The following is a 22,306-nucleotide window of genomic DNA, read 5'->3' as shown; positions in this document are numbered from 1 at the left end:
ACCTGAAGCTTATAAATGGCTGCTTGACTTTTTCTGAACTAGAAGTAAAATGCTCTTCCCCCTGGCCAAGTATTGTTACCTGTCTGACTTCTTTTTTCTTAAATTCAGCAGCCTCTCATCCTCCCTTGAATGGTAAGACCTTCCTTTCACCTGAAAATAGAAAAAGAGCCTTTAAGTCCTGCCTCCATGCTGTGAGGAGGTGCGTTCCTTACCTCTTGATAGAAATGATCAGTTCCACTTAGTTCTTGACATCTGAAAAATAAGCAACAATGATCAATTAGGCACAAATAGAATCAGCTGGACAACTCCTCTCTACAAATGCAAGAACAGGCTCAATGCTCATCTTCACACTCTGGTTAGTTGCACTTGTTCTTTGAAATAACTTCCCTGTTACATCCTTGTAGGAACAAGCAATGGCCTTCTCTGGGAAGGAAAAAGGAGCAGAGATCATCATCATTGGTTAGAATTACCAACTACTTTCCTTTCATCTGAACAGGTAGCTCCCATTTTTAGTGCTTTATTCAGTACAGCAATTTCTTGTGCTCTTTAGAGAGATGAAGATTTCCTCAGTTACCTTCCTTCCACCTGAAAGGATGACCAGAACCATTGACTATTACAATACATCATTCCCATATTTCTTACCTCCTTAAAAGGATGGATCCGCTAATTCCTTCCCGTAAACTACAGCCATGTGTCATCCTTGCATCTTGAAATATGACCTTCTGCAAAGATCAATGTTTGACAGACCATATTTTTGTCAGGCAACAAATGTAAATGAATTGTCATTGGATTCATTTTGTAATAGGGAATATAAATACACACCTTCTGTGTGGTGAATTGCTGGATTGGTTTATCTCTTTCTCTCCATACAATCAGCTGTACTGTTAATCTAGTAGGTATAAGTGCTTTCCTTATTCTTGGCTAGAACAAGTCAATACTTCTGTAACCTCAGAAGCTTTGGTTATGTATCTTGCTTTATTCTTATGAAACTGCTTGTAGCCTTTGACAGCAAAGGCTAGATTCACTTCCTTCACCTGAAAGTACACTGAGATTGGTTAGTTTCCACTCCATTGCTAGGAGAAGGTGCATTCCTTACCTCTTGATAGGAACAGGTTCTCTTACTACTTCTGACAGACAAGCTGCAGTGATCAAATCAACAGAAATAAGAGATCACGTTGGAGTTGGACCTGAAAGGTAAGAACCAAGCTGATACCAGCTCTCAGCTATGGCCAGTTGTAACCTTTCCTTTTTGAATTGTACAAATACCTGCATTGTTAACCCCTAGTAGTTACAACTGGCTGCTTTGAGCATATCCTGACAAAGGCAATTGGGATTCTACATGATGCTAAAGAAACCGTCTGGGTTCTTACCCCCGTCCACTTCTGTGCTTCTCCTTTCTCTTCTCTTCTCTTCTAGCCTCTTTGCCCACTCCTCTCTTTTTTCCTCTCTCCTCCCATTCCCCTTAGTTCCCTGGTGTTTCTCATTAACTTCTTTGGGTTTTTCCCCCCCACACACCCTCTCCTCCCTTATCAATACTTCATCCCTCCCTCCCTGACTTGTTTCCTTCCTCCTTACAAGAATACTTTCCTTCATCCTTCTGTGTCTCACGTTCCCTTTAGCAATGGAAGCAGGTTGATCCCAAAGGCCCTGCTCCATCACCCTGGTCCCTGTACTCAGACCCACAGGCAGCAGCCATGTGCTCTGGGCGACAGCCTGGTGTGAAATGCTGCGACCTCTGGGGGCTGACCCAACAATCACTGCATCACAACAGAGTCCCGGGTCATCACCAACTTGTCATTTGGGCAAAGTGACCTGTCTCATGCCCTTCCCCCCCCTCCCCCCCCCCCAGAGGAGCTGTAGGGGGAAGGCTCTGGCTGCTTCTAAACTCTCAAATGAGTCAAATTACACTCCAGGTCTGGAGTCACCAGCTGGGGCTCTGTTTGTGACAGTGAATTCCAGGGTCATGAACGGCTCCTTTCCCTTACGCAGCCCTCACCTATAGGGTGACCCGATATCCCTATATAATCAGGACAATCCTGATTTTTGGGTCTTTTTCTTATATAGGCTCCTATTTACCCCCCCCCCTCCTCCCCGTGTCCTATTCTTCACACTTGCTCTCTGGTCACCCTACTCACCTGTCTCCACCTCTCTGTCTAGGTCACCACGCCTACGGTGGAATGTTCCACTTCCATCACAATGGGCCAGTTCTGAGCAGTGCTGAGTTCCTGCATCTCCCTCTGAAACCAGTGGGAGCTGCAGGTGGGGTGACCAGATGTCCTGATTTTTATAGGGAAAGTCCTGATTGTTGGGTCTTTTTCTTATATTGGCTCCTATTATCCACCCCCGCCACCTCCACACACACACACCCTGTCCTGATTTTTCTCACTTGCTGTCTGGTCACCCTAGCTGCAGGTGCCCAGCCTCTCTCAGGACTAACCCTGTTGGCTGCATTTCATGGCACCGTGCTGTCCTCCATCTTGTGTCCTAGGCTGATCGCTGCAGACCCACCCAGGGACTGACAGCCAGCGACTCCTGTACAGGGGAATCCAGGCAGGGATTTCAGTGTTAGCTGGAGATGGGCAGATACCAGAACCATCACTCCACCCTTCCATGATCGCTGGGGGCTCTGATAAAAGGACACCTGTCATTGGCTGTGTGGGCCCATACGTTGTCCTGGCTCTGGCCAGGTAGCTGCCCCAGCAGACCTCAGTCAAACTGCCCGAAACACAACAGACTCATTCAGTGGCAAAAGTTGCTTGGCCAGGTTTGTTGTTGACAAAGCACTTGTACTAGCACCCCATAGACTCTGCATGGACACTAGGACATGTACGCCCATGAGAATGGACCAGCTCAGTCAGCAGTGGGACTTTCCACTGCCCCCTTGGCCAGATGTACCTTCTGTGACCCCTCTTTTATACCCTGATACAAACAAGTTGTGTATTGCCCCTCTCACGTGCTTAGTTACCACCCTACAGCCTGAACCTGTTGGTTCGAACCCTAGGAGGGGTCAGTGTGTCCCTGTACCATCTTCGGGGAGTGTATTTATTCTATAACTCTGTAGCAGGGTATTCTCGTACTACCCTTCTGGACTGTGTTTAGTGACTAGCTAGTGCCTAGTATTTATTAGGAGTGTCTCTGTTTTAGCAACACCTGCCCCATCCTTACTAAGTTCATGTACTGGACAGTGGCGTTGTAAGCAGGGCCTGACTCTGGCTGATGTTTGGTTCAGGCCTCATCTGGTACCAGGCTCTGTGTTTCAGGCTCTTTCTGCTACAACCTCCATATCCAAACCACCCCAGGTTTGGCCTTGGTTTTCCCAGCAGACGAGTTTGCAAAACCAAGACCTGAACCATCTCCCCTTCTGTTCTGCTGTAGTGTTAGGGCCTCTCCAGCCTTGTTTGTGAGTGACCCCCCCCCACTCACCCCACCTCTGTAACTTCAGTTGATCTGTTGTTCATCCTGACCTCCTGATTTCCACTTGGAGACACTCTTACCCTCCACTCAGCATCAAGCCCCAACCCTGCTGGCCTGAAGCTTTCAGAAGGTTGAGCTTATAGAGTTTGCCAGTGAGCAAAGAGTCAGCGCTGCAAACTAATTCCACTGCAACAGTTTGTACTTCACAGGGTGGTTTGGGTTCAGTCTGTGACGGTGTAAGGACAATGTTTGTGAGAAGTAGAGACGTGTCCACAGGAAGTGGAGATGAAATAGTTGTTTAGCCATGTTGTAGAGGGGAGGTTAATGAGAGCTAGAACTGAAGGGAAGGGAGAGGGAAAGACAGATCTCTCAATGGTCTCAGATTATCTCCCTCAGAAACATAATTCCATAAAACATAAGCAGGAAAGAAGACAGAAGTTAGCAGAACACCACTTCTGCTAGTTCAGGATGTGCCCTCGTGTTCCTTATGACTGATTTATGGAAATATTGGACACTGAGGTTGATGCATGGGGCATATTTATATCGTTACCAAAATCCTTCATGCGGAAAAGCCATGAGTCACTGGAAGACCTGATGACTGTTGCATGAACAAGAAAGGAAGAGGGAAGACTGGACAAAGAAGGGGTGGATAAAAGGAGGAAAAAAATAAAAATAACTCAATTTAAGCTCATAAAGAAAAGAATAAAACACATTCAGAACGGTAACAGATTCTGATTCTAGCACTTGTGTCAGGTGTCAGCCTGTAACGGTTGAACTGCAGCCAGCAGCTCTTAGCATCTTAGCTCTTCTCCAGTTCTCAGAGGCAGCTGGAGCGCAGGGAGACTAGAAAGGTGCAGAGGCTGAGCTCTGACATGGTGCTCAGTGGACTCGCCCTCTAAGTCCCTTGTTACCTGGGGCTTACAACACTGGGCAGGTAGCAAATTGCTGGCATTGCCCAGGGCTGGTCCCTTGGGTTCCAGTTCCTGTCCCAGACAGGTTCCTTGCTGTGATCCCCCCTCACACACGTAGGTTCCTGGGTCAGTTGTTTGCTTTCTTCAGAGATGTGAAACCCTCTTCCAACTACCGACCAGCTGTGACCTAAGCCCCTTTCACTCATCGGCTCCTTTTCCTCCAGTTCCATTATGTTTGTGCCATTCCACGTCTCTGGGGTTTGGGTTTTCCAGGGTCCTGAATCTCCACTCCCTGGGGAGATCTGACCCTTCCGAATCCCTGATCTTGGCTGGGCGCTGATTTAACATGAGGTCTGTAATGTCTGAATCCTGACGGAGACAGCAAGGAGAGGAAAGGGTGAACAGGCTTCCTTGGGAGGGAGGGACAGTACCAGACCTTCTCCAAAGGTTGAGGGGTGGGGACAGGTGAGCTATCCATTCTAGGAGGAGAAATTGAAATCTGAGCATCACAGGGAAGCACACTATTGCCAACCCTTGGTTTTAAAAATCATGAATCCACCTCCCCAAAATCATGAGATTTGTCTTCATGTTTTTGACCCTTTAGGGAGGTCACATTTTCAAGCTTTCCTCTGCAACCATGAGGGCTAGAAACCATTTTTTGTAAACAAAAGCAGAGATTCGCATGTAAAACCGTGACTCTAGGGGCTGGGCCTCTCACTTCATCGTGTGTGAGCTCCTTCCCATTCAGGGGGAGGACCAGCACTAGCTCCCGTGAGCTGCATCCTGTCCCAGCTGGCTGCAGGATGAACTCAAACAATGGTTTTAGTCAGTTTCACTTGCAGCCTGAGGTGTACGTACCTGCAAGGCTGTCATCCGTCCTTTGCACCTTAAAAGAAAAGCAGTGGCCCCCTTAATCTCTCTGCCACTGTCTTCCCTGGGCGTTAGTTCAAATGCCTGTAGTTACCGATTCACACGTTGTGATTCCCTCCGGGATGCTTTACCTTTACCCTAAGTTCCCTGTGCAGCAGTCACCCAGCAGGCTACCAATTGCCGGCAGTTCAGCTGTCCCTCCCCCCACTGCCATGTGCTGCTCCCGCCCTCTGCCTTGGAGCTGCCTCTGGGAGCCTCCTGCTTGCTGTGCGGGGGGGGAAGAGGGGGGCTAATGTCAGGGTGTCCCCCTCCCCCCCTGCTCCTCCCCCTGCTTACCCCACCTCCAGAGAGCAGGGCGGGGACAGGGAGACACGACAGGCTCAGGATGGAGGGAGCTTGCTGGCCGCAGCTGCTGTCTTAACTTCCTGATCTACTTAAAAAGGCAATGTACTTAGAGTGGGGTCAGTGTACTTAAAGGGGCAATGCACAGCTCTCTCTCTTTCACATACAGAGGTGAGAGTCTCTGTCTCTGTCTGCCACGCTGTCTCCCCTCCCTCCATTCGTGCTGCCTTGTAGATTGTGAGGCTACATTAACAACAATGGGTTAACTCTTTAGGGCTCAGCCGAGTGCTAGTTCATCATTTAGCAGTAAGGCATCCCCTGGGAAATAGCCCACCCTCTTCCACCCTCTGACTTCACCACCTCAACCAAGCTTCACAGTCATCATTGCTGTGTACAGTATTAAATTGTTTGTTTAAAACTTATACTGTGTGTGTGTGTGTGTATATATCAGGGGTATGATTCTATGATTCTATGATAGTCTTTTGTCTGGTGAAAAAAATTTCCCTGCAACCTAACCTAATGGGGGTATTTACATTAATTCTTATGGGGAAATTGGATTCGCTTAACATCGTTTCACTTAAAGTCACATTTTTCAGGACCAGAACTACAACGTTAAGCAAGGCGTTACTGTATTGAATTCCCTGTAAATATGGGTCCTTTTGTATAATACAAGATAGGTTATTGTGAACTATGCATATGTAAGGGGACTGTTGTCCCCTTATTAAAACTCAGTGGGGGTGTTTTGGTTGCTAGCTCCCAGTACCAAAAGGGGAGGGGTCGATGGGAAATCAGGACCCTGAGACTGACAGCCCCCAGGAACAATGGGGAGAGGCCAATGCTCCAGGTCAGCCTGATTGACAGGACGGGCAGACTAATCAGGGAGTCAGGAAGCCAGGGTGGGTCCCATCGTCCCTGTGAGCTAGAATTGCCTGGGTCAGACAGAGAGAGTGGGACTGAGTAAGGAGAGAGCAGGGGTCTGAGCTGAGCTGGGTTGCAGAGCCAGGTCAGCCAGAGGGAGCCAGAGAAGCAGCCCAGGGAGCTGGAGGCAAAGCAGCAGCAGCCGTGCTGAGGCAGAGTGGAGCTGGGGCTGGAGCTGGGGCTGAGGCTGGAGCAGTCCGGAGCCGGGTGCGGTGAGCAGCTGGGGAGGGGAGGGGGGCCTCGGGCGGCAGGTCTAGTGCAGGGAGACACCTCAGCCAAGAGGACCTGCAGGCCAGACTTGGAGGGGGATCGTAACCCCGGATGCTGGGAAGAAGGGTCTTGCCACCTAGAGCCTGAGGGTGTGTAGCCACCGCCAGAGCAAGTGTCTGACCCGCAGCGTCCCTGCAGCACAGCCAGGGCCTGGGCAGGAGGCCTGGGACGTGTGAGGAACAGACTGAACTTCCCTGATGTCCCCGTGCCACAGAACGGGGTGACGGGTTTTCCTTTCACCTTTCCTGTGTTTTCCTTATTTTTTTTAATTGATGGCTGTTTAATAATTGTATTTGCTTTGAACTGTATGTAATGATCAGTGGGTCAGGGAAGCATCCAGTGCAGAGAGCACCCCAGAGTATAGGCACCAACTTGCACCCCCTGCCCCCGGCCCTGCCTCACCCCCATTCCAACCTCTTCCCCAAAGTCCCTGCCCCCTCCCTGCCCCTACTGGACTCCTTCCCCAAATCCCCGCCCCGGCCCCGCCTCTTCCCCAGGCGCACCGCGTTTCCCCTCCTTCCCCCTCCCTCCCAGTGTTTGCCACCGCAAAACAGCTGTTTCACGGCGGGAAGCTCTAGGAGCTAGAGGGAGAAGCGGCATGCTCAGGGGAGGAGGTGGAGGCGAGCTGGGGCAGGGGGGCCCCCTTCCAGCCCCAGAGCACCCATGGAGTCGGCGCCTATGCCCCGGAGTGGGGACATCCTAGCCCCTGCCCGAAGTGATCACGATAAGGTTGGGGGGGGGGTCAAACCACCCAGGAATCCTGGGCCCAGCTTTATTGGGGTTACAAGGACTCTGCCACATGGGAGAGTAGAAGGGGAGTCCTCGAGGTCAGGCAGGCCTCTGGGTAAAGAAAGTGGGAGCGAGGACTCAGATCCTTTCGCTAGCCCATTTCACCGGATCAGAGTCTTAAACAGGAAAGTTCCCCACAATAGAGGGACCATTCCCCGCTTACTCATACATTCTTGCAGGAATAGTCCGTCTGCTCCCCTGATCTGTGAGCTGCCCCACTGCCCCGTCTCTCTGGGCTTTTAAAAAAGTATTTCTTCAAGACTCAAATAAAGACAGATTTTAAAGGATCGCCGTGAGATGCGTTCGTTTCACCTGCTTCTGATAAACGGAAGTAACAAGCCTTTCAAAATTAATTAACTTAAACTGTTTTTACTCTCAAGTCATGAGTGGAAAGCGGTGGCTTACATAATCACCCAAATAGGGTTTAAAAGAGAACTGAAAGCGCCTACACCCTGCTCAGTGTGGAGTTCGGGGTGCTGGGTTTCTCCTGCATGTTCTACTGTCCTTCCCCAGCCACCAGCAGTCTGTGGATGGGAGGTGCTTTAACACTATAAATTGATAAGAGTTTCCTCACATCTCACTTAAAGGATCATATCCTCCACATAGCCCCAGTGCTGGTGGCATGTGAAACCCTCCCGTGCCGCGGCTAAGCCCCCTGTCATAGTTAATGCTGGCGGCTAGCTCCTCGGCTGGTGTAAAGCAGGGCAGCTCTATTGATTAGAATGAAGAAATATCAGTTTACACCTGAAGAGAATCCGACCCCTTGTGTCTTAATTTTACTGACCTAATGGTTTCTCCACCCTTAAAAAAAAAGATTTAAATAGCAAGGTCACTGAAAATAGACGGCAGAGCCCTGGGAAAGGCTAAAAGCCTCGTATGTGACTGTGTATTTGGGGCTGACACAGGAAGAGACCAAAATAGGACACAAACCAATGCAGAGGTGAACAAGCCCCTGCTTCTCAGGCTGGAGCTCCTAGGCGATGTGCTACAGGGTAGCTCTGCGGAGGTGGATGTGAAGGGTAGTCACCGGTTACGCTCAGCTCTATTAAAGGGAGTTACGGCTGTGGCTAGACAGCTCTGGGCACAAGACTGCAGACCACACACTCAGTGATGTGCTCGGAGGGGAAAAAAGGGGAAGTGAGGGTTTAGAAGCTGTAAAAGCTGAGCAAGCAAAAGACTCCATCTATGTCTACCCAGCGGCCTATGTCAGCCTAACTTATGTCGCTCAGGGATGTGAATAAACCAGCCCTTTGAGTGACACCAGTTACACCAACATAAGCCTTCGTGTGCACAGTCACCAAGCTTCTCCCGCTGTACACGGAGGTGGTTTTTCCATGCCGACAGGAGAGCTCTCTCCCATCGGCCCAGAGCGTCTTCACCAGGTGTGCAGCACCGGCGCAGTTACGTCGGTACAGCTGCGCCGCTGCAGCGCTGTACGTGTAGACATGGCCTCGGTCTGATGTCAAAGTGCTGAAGAGAGAGTCAGTGACAGCAGCAGTGAGGGTGGGACTTGGAAAAGGGGCACGTCTTTCTTAGCGGCACTTCTTTGTGTCTGCGCAGGTAAGAGGTCTGCTCCATTCGCCTCTTCACTGCAGCCCTGGGCCCGGCCCCATGCTGTTTTAAGAGGCAAAATTCTCTCCTCTGAGTCATGTGACACATGGGAAAGGAACACCGAGATTGATTAATGTCAAAGGGTTACAACACTCCACACTAAAAAGTCACGAAACTGGGACTCAGGAGATCTGGATTCAATTCTCTGCTCACTGTGTGACCTTGGGCAAATCATTTTGGTGGAGGTGAACTAATTTTAATATGAGCTGCGTGTCTAAACCTGCTAGCTACCTTTGAACATCTCAACCTTCATCTCTCTCGCTCAGATTTCACAAAGGGATGGGAGGCACAATTAGATTCCTTTTTCCTTCCAGGTGTCTGTCTTATTTCTCTAGATAGTACTGTAAGCTCTTTGGAGGCAGAGATGGATTGTCACTATATGTTTATACAGGGTCTAGAATAAGATGGCCCAGATCATAGAATATCAGGGTTGGAAGGGACCTCAGGAGGTCATCTAGTCCAACCCCACTGCTCAAAGCAGGACCAATCCCCAGACAGATTTTTGCCCCAGATCCCTAAGTGGCCCCCTCAAGGATTGAACTCACAACCCTGGGTTTAGCAGGCCAATGCTCAAACCACTGAGTATTCCCCCCCGGTAGAAAGGTATAGATGTACTGTAATGGTAATATTAATCTATTGCAAAGCTAGTCAAAAACCACACACATTTTTGTTTCTATTTTGCAAGGTTCCAAGTTTTTGCAACACTTTTATCCATATTTTTTAAACTTTAGGCCAAATGTTTGAATTTGTTGGCAAACTCTGTACTGAACATGGCTTTTTTCATATATGCAAATGAAAGATTTTTAACTTGAGTTCACTGAAATTTCTGATTTCAAGAAATAGACAAAAATGTTGCAAAAACTGCAAAAAATATAATTTTCAAGATTTCAAAAATTATCACAAAAAGTTTTCTTTTCAAAAAAGCCCCCCACTCCCCACCTTTTTTTTTAAAAAAAGCAGAAAATATTTTTGTGCAAAAAAATGTGATTGGATCTAACAAATAACAATCAATAACACTGGGCAGCAGGGGATGCAGTCACATGCAAGTGTCACGATGACCCTCCCTGGGAGTGGAAAATAGTTTTCAGTGGCACAGTGTGGAAAAACCGCACAGTGCCCTGTTTTGTTTTTAAATTAAGCTCCCACACCATCCCTGTTTAATCTCTGGAGAAAGTCCAGAGAAGAACAACAAAAATGATTAAAGATCTAAAAAACACGACCTATGGGGAAAGATTGAAGACATTGGGCTGTCTAATCTGGAGAAGAGAAGACTGAGAGGGGACACGATAACAGTTTTCAAGCACATAAAAGGTTGTTACAGGGAGGAGGGAGAAAAATTGTTCTCCTTAACCTCTGAGGATAGGACGCTGTAGATATGCACAGGAGGCAACTCAGGCCAGTGAGTAGGGACCATTTTTGTACAGTTACCTTTTAAGCTTAGAATTGCACTTTAAGAGTTAGATTTCAAAGTGATCCAGCCACTCCCAGTCCCTAGTCCAGCCCAAATGAATGGTGTTAAATTTGCAAATGAATTGTAGCTCTGCAGTTTCTCTTTGAAGTCTGGTTTTGAAGGATGGCTACTTTTAAATCTGTTATTGAATGTCTAGGGAGACTGAAGTGTTCTCCTGCTGGCTTTTGTATCTTACCATTCCTGATGTCTGATTTGTGTTTAGATCGCGGGTGCTGTATGGCTGTCTATGAGTTCTGGTTTCTCATACCAGGCCCATCTGCATGGCACGAGCCCTTGCCTTAGACACCACCAGCGTGCTGACTATATGATATTGTTTAACATTTACACTGAGGTAGCAGTTAAAGACCTCAGTCAGGTTGTGCCCCATTGTACAAACATATAATAAAGAGCAGTCCCTGCCCCCAAAGAGTCCTAAGCACGTGTGGTAACACCAGTGCAGCAAGGAGGGGTGGGGGATTTGTGCCAGCCAACACTGAAGGTTCCCCTCACATCCTTACCTCACCAAAACCCCAAAGACACACTTAAACTGAAAACCCTAACTGAAAGGAACACTGGAAAAAACACTGACGGGGAAGAAAGACCAGTATGCTCCGTATTTAACCAGTAAAGAGTGCATGCTCTGGTTCAGGGAGGAGCTGAAAGACAAAATGAGTATTGAACAAACCGGACTGTCTAAACAGAAGGTGTGGTACTATAAAGATACTTGGAAACGCCTCCCTGTCACTAGACTTGCTGTCACTGTTAAGTCTCATAATACAGAGTTGGTTGCTCGTGGTAAACCTGATGAGAAAGAATTTGGTACTGATGGTAAATCCCATGAAAAGGTGCAACATGCACAATTTTTGGAAAAAACTTTTAAACATGCTAGGAGTAGTATCAAGGAAACCCTAGAAGGATACTGCTTCTTAGCTAATACCTGTAAATAGGCTTAGAGTTTGGCACAGTGGGGCAACCATAACAAACCTAGCCTGCTGTGTGGAAAGGGAAACTGAGGCACACTGCCTCATGGCATCGGTGGCTAAATGCCAAGACACCTACACTCTAAAACCACGGTTCTCAAATTTAGCAACCCAAGGACCCCCATTTTGATTTTTTTTCCACAGACCCCCAAGCCTCCTGCTTAGCCTCAGACCCTGCCCCCACTCCTCCCCTTCCCCCAAGGTCCCATCCCCACCCCACCTCTTCCTTCCCTGCTCCACCCCTGCCCCTCCTCTTCCCCACCTCTTTCTGCCCCCTCCCCCGAGCGTGCCCTGTCACCGCTCCTCCTCTTCCCTCTCAGCGCCTCCTGCAAGCCATGGATCAGCTGTTCCCAGGCATGCAGGAGGCACTGGGAGGGAAGGGGAGCAGTTGCTCAGTGGGGTCAGTGGCCCCAGACATGATTCGGCCTCCTCCCCCGAGCACACTCCATCCCCGCTCCTCTCCCTCCCTCCCAGCGCCTCCTGCACACCGCTGAACAGCTGTTCCCCAGTGTGCAGGAGGTGCTGGGAGGAATTGAAGGAGGGGGAGGAGTTGATCAGCAGGGCCGCCGACCCCCTGGAGTACCTTCACGGACCCCGGTTTGAGAAACGCTGCTCTAAAAGAGTTGGCTATCTGCATTATGTTAACAATGTTACATTGCGGGCAACATGGAAAAAGACAGACAGAACTTTGCAAGAACACCTGTGAGTGACACTACAATGTTTGGTAACACTGGGAAGTTGTAAAGCCAAAACCTGAAGAGAACCTTAAGCAAACAGCCCCCGCATTAATCAGTGACTGACCCTCTGGCAGTAAACTAAGCGGGGAGGCGTGACACTGCACCCCATATCCTTCGTGGTTGATTATGATTATGGCATAATTATGATGCATTTTGTACAAAATGGGTCATGTCAGATGTCCCACTGATCATATCCCCACATACATCATATCCCCAGGCCATAAGGAGGGGCTCGTGTTATGACCCTGGGCCCTTAGCTTTGGCTAAGACACTTGTCACACTCAAAATCTTGTTCCAGATCCTCATCCGCTGTAAATTGGTGTCCCTCCGTTGAACCCAATGGAGTGGTACCAGTTTACACCCAAGGAGGCTCTGGCTCTTCATTTTACTGACCACATGGCTTCTCCAAATACAGTCTCAAAAAGACTTAGACTAACAGGGATATCTGAGTGGAGCCAGACAGAGCCCTGGGAAAGGCTAAAGGCCTCTGTAAGAGACCACAGTCTGGAGCAACACAGGCAGATACCAAGACAGGAAACAAACCATGGCAAATAAGAACAAGCCCCTTTCTCGTAGGCGATGTGTTCCATGGTAGCTCTGCAGAGACAGATGTGAAAGAGAGCTCACCGCTTACACACCGAGAACTATTTAAGGGATTTCCGGGTGTGGCTAAACAGAGTTCTGACTACAGGCAGCGAGTTCACACACACAGTCACACACTCGGAGGGGGAAAGTGGAAGTGAGCACTCAGAGGCTGTAAAGCTGAACAAGAGAAAATCTCCCCCTCATGTCACCGCTCTGAAGAGACAGAGTCAGCCACAGCGGCGGCGGCGAGGGTGGGAAAGGGGCACTTCAGCCATGGAGAGAACATCGTTCTTAACGGCACTTCTTTGCCTTTGCTCGGGTAAGAGGCCTGCTCCATTCTCCTCCTCGGTGCAGTCCTGGGCTTGGGGTGGTGCTGTGTTAAGGGGCCAGATTCTCTCCTCTAAGTCACTTTGCCTATGGAAAGGGAACACCAAGATTTAGTAACTTTAAAGGACTCCACCTTTCGCTGTGAAACATTACGTCCAAGGCACTAGACTGGGACTCAGAAGATATTGGTTCAATTCCCTGCTCGCTCTATGGCCTTGAGCCAGTCATTTGGGTTCAGATTAATTACATTTTATGGGAGTTAAATCTCTGAATCCTCTAGTCAGCTTTGAAAATCCCAACCTTGATCTCTCTGTGCCTCAGGTTCCTATCTGCACATCAGGAATGAGATTTCCTGTGTCCTACCCATTGCTGTCTTGTCTCTCTTGATTGTTCATTACAGGAATTGTCTCATTTCAGATTATCTGTTTGCACAGTGCTAGAATAATATGCCCCGGAGCTTGGTTGGAACCTCTAGTTGCTTCTGTACTAGTGCTAATAAATATTATTGGTCAAAGACTGAAAGCTGTTTAGAAACGTTGCACAAATCTGTTTTCCATTTTGCAGGGTTCACAATGGGCCTGTTTTCCATGTATTGTGAAGTCATTCTTCATTTTTCTTTAACCAAATATGTGGGTTTTGATCGAGAAAGTTGTGTTTGAAGTGGTTATCAAAACACTGTTGACCTTTTTTTAACCATTTGTTTCACTTTTAACTGGAAAAACCATGTGTCAAAAATTTCACCCAGCTCCAATAAACAAGAGCAGGCAGCTGGTGTGGCTTCCACATAGGCAAAGTCACCCAACAAGCCCACCGAGGGGTGGGGAAAGCTGATTTGTGAGCTGTTCTGGTTTATGAACCAAGCCCCCAGACCAACCAGGATTTCCTGGGTACAGAAAGCTTGAACCATGGTCAGTTTGGTCTTCAGAATTAGTTGCCGGCATTACTAGACTCTCAGATTTTAAGTCAGACGGGGCCATCTCCATCATTTAGTCTGACCTTCTGCATGATACAGTCCACAGAATTTCACCCAACAACCTCTGCATGAGGCCCATATCTTGTAGCTGAGCTAACGCGTATCTTGATTTAAAGCAATGGAGAAATCACCACGTCCCAGGGGCGAATTCTTCCAATGGTGGTTTGCGCTGCTGCAGCTGGTGGGAAGATAGGGTTGAGAACACATGAACCACCTTGAAAATCTAACCCTTAAAGGGCAGTTCTATCATCCAAACAGTGATTGGGTAAAAATGGTGAGTTGTCACTGGGCTGACGTGCCCCCCGGGTGTATTGAGAGGCCTACCTGGGGGGCACGGAACTAAACTGGATGTTGGGTGCACTTTACTCCTGGAAGCCCAGCATCAAGTCCATGATGTCACCTTTACAGAGAGACCTTTCAGAGCCGAGCAGCGATATAGAATGCACCAGTGAGGTCTGTACATTGAAAGGGTTACAGAATAACCCCGTTCCCTCTGCAAGACACTGTGGAGCCGCATGGTGCATATCCAGCCAGGGTAGGCCTTTAGTGCCCATCTCCACCGTATCTAAGCACTGTTGTCCACTTTTACTCCTGCATATAGGAAGACAGGATTACAGGAACTGCCAGAATGGATTGTACCAATATCAATCTAGTTCAGAGTCCTCTCTCCAGGAGGGGCCAACACCTGACACAGAGGAAGGTGGAGGAATCCCACGATAGGATAATTCTGGAATAAAAATATTAAATAGTGTAGAGCCAAGAACCAATTCCTGGGGGACTCCGCTAGGAACTGACCCACTCAGTGAGGGATTCCCATTTACAGTTGCATTTTGGGACCCATCGGTTAGCCAGTTTTTAATCTAGTTCACATGTGCCCTGTTGATTTGGTATCATTCTAGTTTATTAATCAAAGTGTCATTCGGTACCAAGTGAAATGCCGGACAGAAGTCAAAAATTAGATTAGAATCAGGACTCCTGAATCTGCCTAGTGCCTCATCCACTGCACCACAGAGCCCTCCTCCATAGCATATTCGGGGTTACTGGTTATACAGTTGGGAATAGTTATCAGTCCAGCAAGCAAATATTGCAATGTCCAGCCACCTAGGCCAGGCAGGATTGACAGGACATTATTAAAGATGATGGGGTTTTGTTTTCCTCCTTTCAGTTTCTAAGGACCTTGCTGCCCTGGATGTATATCAGACCCCGCTCTGCGTCTCTGCGGCTGTGGGGACGGAGCCCAGTATGGAGTGCAGTTTCCCTCCCATGGAGGCAAGTGAAATATTTTTTATCTCATGGTACAAAGAGGGGGAGACACTAAACTTATCAGACAACCGCCTCCTACGGTCTGTAAACCTCACAGCAGGGTCTGGTACTCTCAGGATATCCCATGTGCAGGCTCAGGATGCTGGAGTCTATACCTGTGAGATGGGGAACAGGACCCACAGCTCTACCGGGAATGGCACAAAACTGGAAGTCCACGGTAAGCGGGTCCCACCCTGAGCAGTGAGTTCCCTTCTCTCATTTTTCCTCCCTTTGCTTTACTTCCCCTCCCGCTGGAACAGAGAGTTCATGGTGAGCAGGTGTCAGACTTTTCAGTGACTTTCCCCTGCTAGTGATGGGCTCCAGGACAGACTGATAACACTCATGGTACTGGTGAGAATACACTATACAGGTTCACGGTGTCGATCACAGGGGGCCCAGGGCATGAATGGCCTCATTGGCCAGGGAGTACTGCATTTCACTTGGTTTGATTATGCAACACAAACTCCTATTGGGTGGAAGGGATGCCATTTAATTAAGCAGCCAATAGAGGACATCCCTTCCACCCAATCAGCACTTGAGGGTAGGAATTTAAACACCCTCCCCCCCAGACCTCAAGCCAGACCTCAAGCTATGAGGACAGCAGAGTTTTCTGTGCTGCTACTCAAGACCTCGGCATATGCTCCTGCTACCAGCTCCCTTTTCCTCTCCAGTGAGAAACACCGTCTCTCTAGGTGCCCATTTCTCATGAGTGCCCCTCCCCAAGCAGGTTCGCCTACCTCCCCTTCCACATGGCAGCTCGGGTCCCCCCACTACATTCTCTCCCCAGGAGTCAGCTGCACCCCAGCTGGAGCCCAGCACTTAGGAAGGTCTATCGGCTGGTGCTGTGAGGGCTTTGTGGTTCTCAATATAGCAACAGAGCAGTAGCCCTAATGCACCAGATCCAAGCTCCATTTTGTCTAGTATCCTGTCTCTGTCAGTGGCCAGCATAGTGGGCAGTTGGTCTCTGTCAGTGGCCCATAGTCGGCAGTTTGAGATAATCTGCCACCATGAAGGACTCATCCTAATTACTCATTAGTAGGGCTACTATTTAGTCACAGATATTTTTAGTAAAAGTCATGGACAAATCACGGGCAATAAACAAAAATTCATGGCCTGTGACCTGTCCATGACATACTGTAAATACCTCTGACTAAATCTTTGGGGTGGGGTCACTGCAGGGGGGTGGGGAATCTGGGGGGGCCGCTGCTGGGGGACAGGGCCAGCAGCACCACCTGCTGGGGGCAGCTGAGCAGCGGCTGCTCTGGCTGCTACCGGGACCACTGTTCAGGTGGTCCCTGGGGCCAGCAGCCGTGGCTGCTGCTCGGGTGGTTCTCGGGGCTGCCAGAGCAGCGGTGGGTGTGGCTGGCCCTGTGGCCACTCCAGCAATGCCTGCTCCGGTGGCCCCTGGACCACTGCTCAGGTGGTCCCAGGACCAGCTGCCCAGGGCTGCCTGAGCAGCAGCTGGTGCGGTTGACCCTGGGGCAGCTCCAGCAGCAGCTGGTGTGACTGGCTGCGGGGGCCGCCCAAGTGCCTGGATCAGTCACACTGGCTGCCGCAGAAGTCACAGAAAGTCACAAAATCTGTGACTTCCACAACCTCCGGGACAAACACAGAGCCCTACTCATTGGAGATTTGTGTGAGCCCTGTCGCATACGAGTTTCCATTCCTTCCCAAACACTCTCATGCTGTTCACTAGGGCTACTGGCTACCCGGGCTGTGTCAGTGACCATATGGTGTCACATCTGCTCCCTGTCTCAAGCAGTTGATAAGTGAATAGCTAGTAATGTTCTGTCACTATGAAGGGGCAAACCCCTAGAATTCATGAACATCCCCATGGATGCTGCTGTCTGGCTGAATATGGCCCTCTCCAGTGCAAACCAATGGGAGAAACTACTTGTCTGTTATAGAACAGAATACCAGGGTTGGAAGGGACCTCAGGAGGTATCTAGTCTAACCCCCTGCTCAAAGCAGGACTAATCCTCAAACAGATTTTTGCCCCAGACCCCTAAATGGCCCCCTTAAGGACTGAACTCACAACCCTGGGTTCAACAAGCCACTCTTCAAAGCACTGAGCTATCCCTGCCCCAATTCAGTTCAAGGAGAGCTGAGACCTCTGCCAGGGGGCTCATGCTTAGTGACAGCATTTGTCTTCAGGCAGTAAAATCCCTATATCTGTGGGGGCATCAACCAAGTCATTCCAGCCCCACTGATCCCCAGCAGTGGCACAAAGAGGGCTGGAAGCCATCAGACCTCCCCAGCGGATGGTTCAGCCTACATGGGATGGGGGAGATCCCAGACAGCTTAGAGCCAGCATGGCCGGCTCCTGTGCCACCCCCCTTGTTGCCTGTGGCATAATGGGAAAGCTGAGGCTCTGGAGATGCAGGAGGGTATTTGTGGAGATTATAGGAAGGGAGACTTTGTTGATTTATGTTCCAGGTTCAACCCCACCTAGGAATCAATCTGCAATGGAAGGATGTGTTCACGTTACTGCACCTCAGGAAGAGAAAGGTAATAGCTTTAGTGCCAGGAAAAGCCTTTTCCTGTCTTGAAAGATCAAGGGCCTCTTGTGTTTTAAGACAAATTGAAATACGTTCATTTTCAGCTCTTTCACAGACTGTTCCTCACATGCAGCCTCTGCCCTTAGCAGAGTGTCATCTCAGGGGGACACAAGCGGCGTGTGATATTTCCTTACACTGTCCCTGTCACTAGCCCATTGCACACTGTTGTGAACACCACCACTGCAGTGACTAGTTATCGATGCTTAAACATTTCTGCTGAGAAAGCACCTAACGGGCTCAATCAGTTAGGCCCCATGGTGCTAGGTGCTGTGCAAACAGACTAGAGGAGAGTCCTGCCCCAGAGAATTTAGTGTCTAAAATGAACCGTAAGCGAGTACGGTAAGACAGAGTCAGCAATAGCTCCTGCTCAGCCCTACCCATCTGTCAGCTTTAGTGAGAAGGAATGTTTGCCCCCATAGTGGAGTCATTCCTTACAGCTTTCCAGATGCGTCGGGGGATGTTTATATTCCACTTGGACAAGCATCAGAGGTGGCACATGGGCTGTGGTTGAAGGACTCACCTAGCGATGGGCTTTGTATTGCAGTATCTGCAGTACCTCACTAAGCATGAGCCTCTGGCAGAGATTGCAGCCTCCCTGAATTGAATTGCAACTATTGGCAGTTGCAGTTTGGCTGAGACATTGTCCCCTGGAGGTGGTAGGGAGCCAATTCTAAGGAAACTCATTTCCCCAGGGCTCAAGTTTCTTTCAGTTTGCTCCCAGTCTATCAGGAATCCAAATGTTAAAACAATTTCTTCCCATCTTCTGTATATTTCAGTGGTAACATCTGTAGGCATTAATATTCTGCTTCTCAGAAACGTCGCTGGAGGGCAGCTCTTGTTGACTCTAGTGCTTGCGGTCGTCATCGTCCATTTCATGTCAGGTAGAGTTCAATCGGCTCGTGTTCTCACATATACATTAAAATGTGGCCGCTTCCTCGCCTCTTACTCTATGGTCACAGGTGGGGAAGTACATTTTAAAACGTTTGACTTGTGGCTCAAGGAAAGATCAACCGGATGTGTGGACAGGACCGTAGATAACAGTTTTCACTAGCTATAGAACTGCTTCACTCTTAGGGGTTAACAGAGCAGCATTCATTGTCCTTGTTCCACATCAGTGTAAAGAAACTGAGAGGATCAAAGATGGGAGGGAAAGTGTGGCTAGACGACTGGTAGCCAGAAATCCTGGAGTCTCTTCCTGACTCTGACACTGACTAGCTGTGGGACCTTGGGTATCCCCATGAGCAAGATAGGGATAGCGATATCTATCTACCTCACAGGAGGTTGGAGAGACTCCATTCTTCTCCAGAGCACTGGGCTCCTTGGATAATAAGAACATAAGAATGGCCACTCTGGGTCAGACCAAAGATCCATCTAGCCCAGTATCTGTCTACCGACAGTGGCCAATGCCAGGTGCCCCAGAGGGAATGAACAGAACAGGGAATCATCAAGTGACCCATCTCCTGTCGCTCATTCCCAGCTTCTGTTACAGAGCGTGGGTTATTAAAGCATTGCCTTTAATAAGGGCTCTGTAACTCCTTAGAGGAGGAGCAGTCCCCAGCCAGCCACCGAACCACCAAGTGGAAGCACCGAGTCTCTCTCACCTTTTCATCACAACCTGGGGGGAGAGTTGGGATTCCAGAGCACCCAGCTAGGGGGAGCTGGCCTACACTGTCACGGGGTAACCTGACTAATGACATTGCTTATAAAGACAGCCAGCGTGAAAGCTGGAACTAAGCCGCTGAGCCTCACCCAGACAGGCAGTTCAGAGATAGGCAGGGCCCTTGGCTGACGTCGGAGACAGGTGATGAGGAAGATCAGTGTGAAGGGGAGAAGCTGGTGCCGAGTGGACGGCTCTCGCTAATGGTCCAGAACACGGTTCATTTGATGCACATTTCCCTTGTTCCCAGGTCTCACTGGATACTCAGAATAACCCGGCCTGCTGGAAGCATCAGGACAGCAAAAGGAACGAACTCTTTGCTCTGCTTCACCCAAAATCAGCAGTGCCCTAGACAGTATTGACCTGCCAATCTTGTCCCACTAATGAGAAAGGAAAACCCAACCTTCCCTTCCCCTCCCCCTCCAGAGCACCTGGTCACCAGCAGCTCCTGGCTATTCACCAGCAGGTGTCTCTCCTAGACTACAGCTACAACGTCATTTTCCCTGAGAAGACACCACCAGGTTCATTAGTTGGAAGCCAATTCCCAGCTGCCTCAGAAACTCACACTCCTACTGAAGCTTAAGTAGCTCCCAGCTCCTCCTGGCATCCAGTCTGCAACCTGCGCCGAAATCCACAGGATCCCCCCTATGGAGCCATACCAGGGACACCATGGTTACCCCTGTTACTCCTCCCAAAATGTTCTGATTTTTCCAAAAGCTCTTTCCAGCTAGCTGGATTCCCGGGCAGTAAATAACTGTCAGTAACACAGAGAGCATCACTATTCCCTGCGCCCAGTCTGTGACCAGCGCTGAGCAGAACGAGCAATGGGTAGCATTGCACGTAGGCTTCCTACCCTATGTCTCGATCTTTCCCCTTTCCACATTCAATTTGGTTTTAAATGGCTCAGCCTTGCACACAGTCTCTGGATAAATAGGATTCCAGGACAGCGATGATGGGGAAACTGACATTAGCTGAGACAAAAAGCAGGAGGGAAGAGTTATATTGGGCCTCATTATCTTTTGGAGCAGGAGTGGAAGGGCTGGTCCCAGCCAGCACTTCTCTGGGCCCCTCACACCAAATTCCCTGTGAATATGAGTCCTGTCATGCAATAGAAAATGATGATTATTAACACAGAAGGGTCTATCAACCAGCGTGTGTGTTACTCAGCTGCTCAGTGGATTAAAATTATTTGTATTTCTCTCTTCCTTCAAGAGTCAAATAAAGACAGAGCTGATGGGAGCCGGGTCAGGTTTCTCTGGTTGACCTCCAGCCCCTGGTTATTCTCTGCTTTGGGCTGGCATGACCTGACCACCATAGAAGAAGTGAGGAGGGAAGAAACGAAGCAAGCCAGGCTATCTAGCAGTGCTTACAACAAAGACATATTGGATTTAATTTACTAGTGTTTTTTAAACCCATTTTACTTTTAGACCCGAACCCTGTAAGTTCTGCATACCCTGCATTTCTCAAAGGAATTAGTCTCCCCCCAGCAATCTGAAGTTAAGTTATTTCACAGGCGAGAGGCCCAACCTGGGCCCAACCTCTCCCTGATTCGGTACCTTCCTTTCCAAGCTCTGTCATGTTCTCCACCGGTCCGTGCTTGGACTCCCTTGGACTCCTCCTCCCACAGTTCCCGCAGTCCCCGCTGCCCATTGGAATGCTGGGTAGAGCCCCAATGCCTGCTGGGGGAAAAATGTGTCAAGGGTGGTTTTGGGTAACTGTCATCATTGAACCGTCACTCCCGCCCTCCCTCCCTGAAAGCGCCTGTGGGCAATCTGTTCGTGCACTTTTCTGCTCAGTGACAGCGTGGGCGCCACAGCACTTTGAGCACGGATCCCGCTGCAGTTATGGCCGTTGTCAACTCCTCGCACCTTATCGTCCACCTCTTCCACAGTCAGCTGCTGAGAAATCGGGCTACTTTTCAATGGTGCTGCAAGCACTGGTGGACCATAGGGGACGTTTTACCAACATCAACGTCGGGTGGCCGGGCAAGGTTCATGACGTGTGTGTTTTCAGGAACTCTGGTCTGTTTAGACGCCTGCAGGAAGGTAGTTTCTTCCTGGACCACAAAATAACTGTTGGGGATGTGCAGATGCCTATAGTGATCCTCAGGGACCCAGCCTACCCGCTAATGCCCTGGCTCATGAAGCCCTATACAGGCGCCTTGGACAGTGGCAAGGAGCTCTTCAACTACTGGCTGAGCAAGTGCAGAATGGTGGTGGAGTGTGCTTTCAGACGTCTCAAGGGGAGATGGCGAAGCTTACTGACTCGCTCGGATCTCAGCGAAACCAATATCCCCATTGTTATTGCAGCTTGCTGTGTGCTCCACAATCTCTGTGAGAGCAAGGGGGAGACCTTTATGGCGGGATGGGAGGTTGAGTCAAATCGCCTGGCTGCTAATTACGCTCAGCCTGACACCCGTGCAATTAGAAGAGCCCAGCGGGAAGCGCTGTGCATCCAGGAGGCTTTGAAACCTAGGTTCCTCAGCGAGCAGCATGACCTGTGACTGTTCAGTTTCTTTACAGAGAAGCTGAACCTGCCCCTGTTTCTTTACCCAGTTACTGTTGACTATCCTCTGCAGTTACATACCCCGTTCACCCCGTTTCCCCCCCTTC

The 22,306-nt window shown here is 49.4% G+C and overlaps 1 protein-coding gene and 1 gene segment (V, D, J or C); one reads left to right on the top strand and one right to left on the bottom strand.

Annotated features, from left to right (window-relative positions):
* The window catches only part of LOC123349511 (L-selectin-like), a 103,529-nt gene extending 101,551 nt beyond the window's left edge, over positions 1-1,978 (bottom strand). The window contains exons 1-3 of the mRNA XM_044987667.1: positions 1,576-1,978; positions 823-1,187; positions 80-722 (exon numbers count right to left, since the gene is read on the bottom strand). The gene's annotated coding sequence lies outside the window, so the exon portion shown is untranslated. The remainder of the gene's footprint in view (positions 1-79; positions 723-822; positions 1,188-1,575) is intronic.
* An 11,053-nt stretch (positions 1,979-13,031) lies between these two features.
* Positions 13,032-20,855, top strand: LOC123349577. The segment is given in 4 exon segments: positions 13,032-13,196; positions 15,343-15,657; positions 18,814-18,918; positions 19,945-20,855. Coding segments are annotated over 4 exon segments (489 nt in total).
* The last annotated feature ends 1,451 nt before the right edge of the window (positions 20,856-22,306 follow it).

Source organism: Mauremys mutica, chromosome 14 (assembly GCF_020497125.1).
Source record: "Mauremys mutica isolate MM-2020 ecotype Southern chromosome 14, ASM2049712v1, whole genome shotgun sequence".
In the NCBI taxonomy this organism is placed as follows: domain Eukaryota; kingdom Metazoa; phylum Chordata; order Testudines; family Geoemydidae; genus Mauremys; species Mauremys mutica.
Note: the sequence above shows the minus strand (reverse complement) of the source record. Positions and strands in the feature narration are given on the sequence as shown.